The 4,834-nt window shown below is 46.7% G+C and overlaps 1 protein-coding gene across 2 annotated transcripts; it reads left to right on the top strand.

Moving 5' to 3' along the window:
- The first annotated feature begins 351 nt into the window (after positions 1-351).
- On the top strand, positions 352-4,150 carry LOC138614173 (tripartite motif-containing protein 16-like). Of its 2 annotated transcripts, none has more exons than XM_069687445.1 (2): positions 352-1,521; positions 2,908-4,150. In XM_069687445.1, exons 1-2 carry the CDS (start codon positions 400-402, stop codon positions 3,709-3,711), a joined length of 1,926 nt encoding a protein of 641 aa, XP_069543546.1. In that variant the 5' UTR covers positions 352-399; the 3' UTR covers positions 3,712-4,150. The 2 variants fall into 2 exon arrangements, with proteins under 2 accessions (XP_069543546.1, XP_069543547.1); XM_069687446.1 differs by having other exon boundaries at positions 352-1,731; positions 3,115-4,150.
- The last annotated feature ends 684 nt before the right edge of the window (positions 4,151-4,834 follow it).

Raw genomic sequence — 4,834 nt, 5'->3', positions numbered from 1 at the left:
GACGTGTTGCTGACATCACATTCAATATGAGATGATATTTTTCTCAAAACTTTTGATTTGTTGTCTTTGGTCTATGTTTAGTTAAATTTGGGTTCACGTGATTTACAAATTAACTCATTCTGTTTTTATTTACATTTTACTGAGCGTCCCAAAATCTGAAAACTCAACATGAGAGGACGCTTTCATCCTGAGCTGAGCAGCGTTTCCAGTGAGCTCTGCTGTGAATGAAGCGTTAAACTCAGAACCAGCTGCTCGTCTTCCTGGAACAAGTCGGACCCTGATAACCAGAACATCCAGTCGGTCCACACACCTCCTTGTTCCCTCCCCTCAGATCTGGACTCTGAACATGGGTGGAACCAACATGATGATGAGTCAGCGCTCCGTTCACTGCACAGACACATGATTTGTAGATCAGAGCTCAGACTAGTTTCACTTCTACGAGACAGAAACTCTCAGTCGCTGCTGCTGAGAGATAAAATGGAGCAGAAAGGAGTTCAGCTGGACCCACAAACCTTCTCTTGTTCCATCTGTCTGGATCCACTGAAGGATCCGGTGACTCTTTCCTGTGGTCACAGCTACTGTATGAAGTGTATTAAAGACCACTGGGATGAAGAGGACAGGAAGAGAGTCTACAGCTGTCCTCAGTGCAGGAAGACGTTCACACAGAGGCCTGTCCTGGAGAAAAGCACCGTGTTGACAGCTTTAGTGGAGGAGCTGAAGAAGACGGGACTCGGAGCTGCTCCTGATGATCACTGCTATGCTGGACCTGAAGATGTGGCCTGTGATGTCTGCACTGGGAGGAAGCTGAAAGCCACCAAGTCCTGTTTAGTCTGTCGGGCTTCTTATTGTGAGAAACACCTCCAACCTCATTATGATGCTGCAACATTCAAGAAACACAAGCTGGCCGACCCCTCCAAGAAGCTCCAGGAGAACATCTGCTCTCGTCACAATGAGGTGATGAAGATCTTCTGCCGCACCGATCGGCAGATTATCTGTTCTCTCTGTTTAATGGAGGAACATAAAGACCACGACACCGTCTCAGCTGCAGCAGAAAGGACGGAGAAGCAGAAGGAGCTCGAGGGGAGTCGACGAAACCTCCAGCAGAGAATCAAGAAGCAAGAGAAAGAAGAGCTGCTGCTTCAGCAGGAGGTGGAGGACATCAACGCCTCCGCTGATGAAGCAGTGGAGCACAGCGAGGAGATCTTCACCCAGATGATGCGCGATGTGAAGCAGAAGGTCAGATCTCAGCAGGAAACCCAAGTGAGTCGAGTCAGAGAGCTTCAGGAGAAGCTGCAGCAGGAGGTCGCTGAGCTGAAGAGGAAAGACGGCGAGCTGGAGAAGCTCTCACACACGGAGGATCACGAGTTCCTGCAGAGCTTCTCCTCACTGTCAGCACTCGGAGAGTCCACACACTCATCCAGCAGCAACACTCGGCCTCTCACCTACTTTAAGGAAGTGACAGCAGCTGTGTCACAGACCAGAGATTTACTACAGGACGCTCTGAGGGACGGACGGACAAACATCTCAGAGACTGTTAGTGAAGTGGACGTTTTACTGTCAGGACCAGAACCAAAGACCAGAGATTTACTACAGGACGCTCTGAGGGACAGACGGACAAACATCTCAAAGACTGTTAGTGGAGTGGACGTTTTACTGTCAGGACCAGAACCAAAGACCAGAGATTTACTACAGGACGCTCTGAGGGACGGACGGACAAACATCTCAAAGACTGTTAGTGGAGTGGACGTTTTACTGTCAGGACCAGAACCAAAGACCAGAGATTTACTACAGGACGCTCTGAGGGACGGACGGACAAACATCTCAGAGACTGTTAGTGAAGTGGACGTTTTACTGTCAGGACCAGAACCAAAGACCAGAGATTTACTACAGGACGCTCTGAGGGACGGACGGACAAACATCTCAGAGACTGTTAGTGGAGTGGACGTTTTACTGTCAGGACCAGAACCAAAGACCAGAGATTTACTACAGGACGCTCTGAGGGACGGACGGACAAACATCTCAGAGACTGTTAGTGAAGTGGACGTTTTACTGTCAGGACCAGAACCAAAGACCAGAGATTTACTACAGGACGCTCTGAGGGACGGACGGACAAACATCTCAGAGACTGTTAGTGGAGTGGACGTTTTACTGTCAGGACCAGAACCAAAGACCAGAGATTTACTACAGGACGCTCTGAGGGACGGACGGACAAACATCTCAGAGACTGTTAGTGAAGTGGACGTTTTACTGTCAGGACCAGAACCAAAGACCAGAGATTTACTACAGGACGCTCTGAGGGACGGACGGACAAACATCTCAGAGACTGTTAGTGGAGTGGACGTTTTACTGTCAGGACCAGAACCAAAGACCAGAGATTTACTACAGGACGCTCTGAGGGACGGACGGACAAACATCTCAAAGACTGTTAGTGGAGTGGACGTTTTACTGTCAGGACCAGAACCAAAGACCAGAGATTTACTACAGGACGCTCTGAGGGACGGACGGACAAACATCTCAAAGACTGTTAGTGGAGTGGACGTTTTACTGTCAGGACCAGAACCAAAGACCAGAGATTTACTACAGGACGCTCTGAGGGACGGACGGACAAACATCTCAGAGACTGTTAGTGAAGTGGACGTTTTACTGTCAGGACCAGAACCAAAGACCAGAGATTTACTACAGGACGCACTGAGGGACGGACGGACAAACATCTCAAAGACTGTTAGTGGAGTGGACGTTTTACTGTCAGGACCAGAACCAAAGACCAGAGATTTACTACAGGACGCTCTGAGGGACGGACGGACAAACATCTCAAAGACTGTTAGTGGAGTGGACGTTTTACTGTCAGGACCAGAACCAAAGACCAGAGATTTACTACAGGACGCTCTGAGGGACGGACGGACAAACATCTCAAAGACTGTTAGTGGAGTGGATGTTTTACTGTCAGGACCAGAACCAAAGACCAGAGATTTACTACAGGACGCTCTGAGGGACGGACGGACAAACATCTCAGAGACTGTTAGTGAAGTGGACGTTTTACTGTCAGGACCAGAACCAAAGACCAGAGATTTACTACAGGACGCTCTGAGGGACGGACGGACAAACATCTCAGAGACTGTTAGTGAAGTGGATGTTTTACTGTCAGGACCAGAACCAAAGACCAGAGCTGAGTTCTTAAGATATTCACGAGAAATCACTCTGGATCCAAACACAGCAAACAGAAATCTGTTATTATCTGAAGGGAACAGAAAAGTAACGTCAGTGAATCAAGAACAATCTTATTCTGATCATCCAGACAGATTCACTGGTTATTCTGTTCAGGTCCTGAGTAGAGAGAGTCTGACTGGACGTTGTTACTGGGAGGTGGAGAGGAGAGGAAGAGGAGGAGGAAGAGGAGGAGCTTATGTATCAGTCGCATACAAGAACACCAGCAGAACAGAGTGGTTTGGATCTGATGACAAATCTTGGTCATTATGTTGTTACCCAGAAGGTTATATATTTTACTACAACAAAGTCGGTACTACCATCTCAGGTCCTCTGTCCTCCAGAGTCGGAGTGTACCTGGATCACCCAGCAGGTATTCTGTCTTTCTACAGCATCTCTGGAACCATGACTCTCCTCCACAGAGTCCAGACCTCCTTCACTCAGACGCTCCACGCTGGGATTTGTTTGTGTGGTTCTGCCTCCTCAGCTGAGTTTGTGAAAGTCTGATAGGCAGCAGCGGTTTCTCTTCACGAACACGTGAACTTCTCTGAAGGTTTCAGGAACATTTGTGTTCATGTGTTTGTGTGTTGTTGTGTCTCTTCTACTGCCTGGACCTCAGCACAGAAATCACAACACCTTCCTGTAACACTCACTTCCTGTAACACTCACTTCCTGTAACACTCACTTCCTGTAACACTCACTTCTTGTAACACTCACTTCCTGTATCACTCACTTCCTCTATCGCTCACTTCCTGTAACACTCACTTCTTTTATTACACTTCCTATATCACTCACTTCCTGTATTACACACTTCCTATATCACACACTTCCTGTATCACACACTTCCTGTAACACTCACTTCCTGTAACACTCACTTCCTGTTCTGACTTTGTAAACACACAAATCTACATTTACATTTATTGTTTCTTCAGACCAAATGTTGTTGTTGTTCTGATCCTTGTACACATAAATCAACTGTATTGATCCTGATCGTTGTCAGTCATGAAATATGAAGTCAGAAAATGTTTTATTTAGTTCATTGCAACAACAATATTTAATAATCACAGAAATTCCACCCGAGTTGAGTTTGCGTTTCCTTTGTTTGTTCCTGCTGCCCTTCAGACTTGTGGTGTTCCCCAAGGCTCCGTCCTCGGTCCCCTTCTGTTCTTCGTTCGCATGTTTCCCCCTCAAACATTCAATACCTTTATCATTCATGTGCTAAATTGACTTCCTGCTAAAAGTTAAATTACTGTTTATCACCTGATATAATTTATGGCTCAAAGATTTATTCAACAAAGAGAAAATAGATTAAAAATGAGAAAGTTTTGCTTCATCCAGTTCCAATATCAGGTTCAAGATGGCGCCGCGCTAGCGGCAGCCTGTTGCAGCAGCTCCCCTCCCCTTGTTATTAGTATTATTAGTATTTTTTAAACCTTTCTTCTCTCTTCGGAGTTGTTGTTTTTTTTTTTTTTCTTTCTCTCGTGTTCAGTTAACGGACCGTAATGGACCGTAATTTTCCCACGTTTCTGGCTGGGGGCTCTGTTATTGTTTACTCGCGTGATCAGCTGATCGTGCTAAGTAGCCCTCGACTGCTGCTGCCCGGAGCGAGGCCTGAGATCCCCGTTGAACT

The sequence above is a fragment of the Brachyistius frenatus genome, unplaced genomic scaffold (assembly GCF_029030835.1).
Source record: "Brachyistius frenatus isolate BFR_SWC_R1_liver_20210118 unplaced genomic scaffold, ASM2903083v1 Contig_463, whole genome shotgun sequence".
NCBI lineage: Eukaryota > Metazoa > Chordata > Actinopteri > Embiotocidae > Brachyistius > Brachyistius frenatus.
The sequence above is the reverse complement of the archived record's forward strand: the minus strand, read 5'-3'. Positions and strand labels throughout refer to the sequence as shown.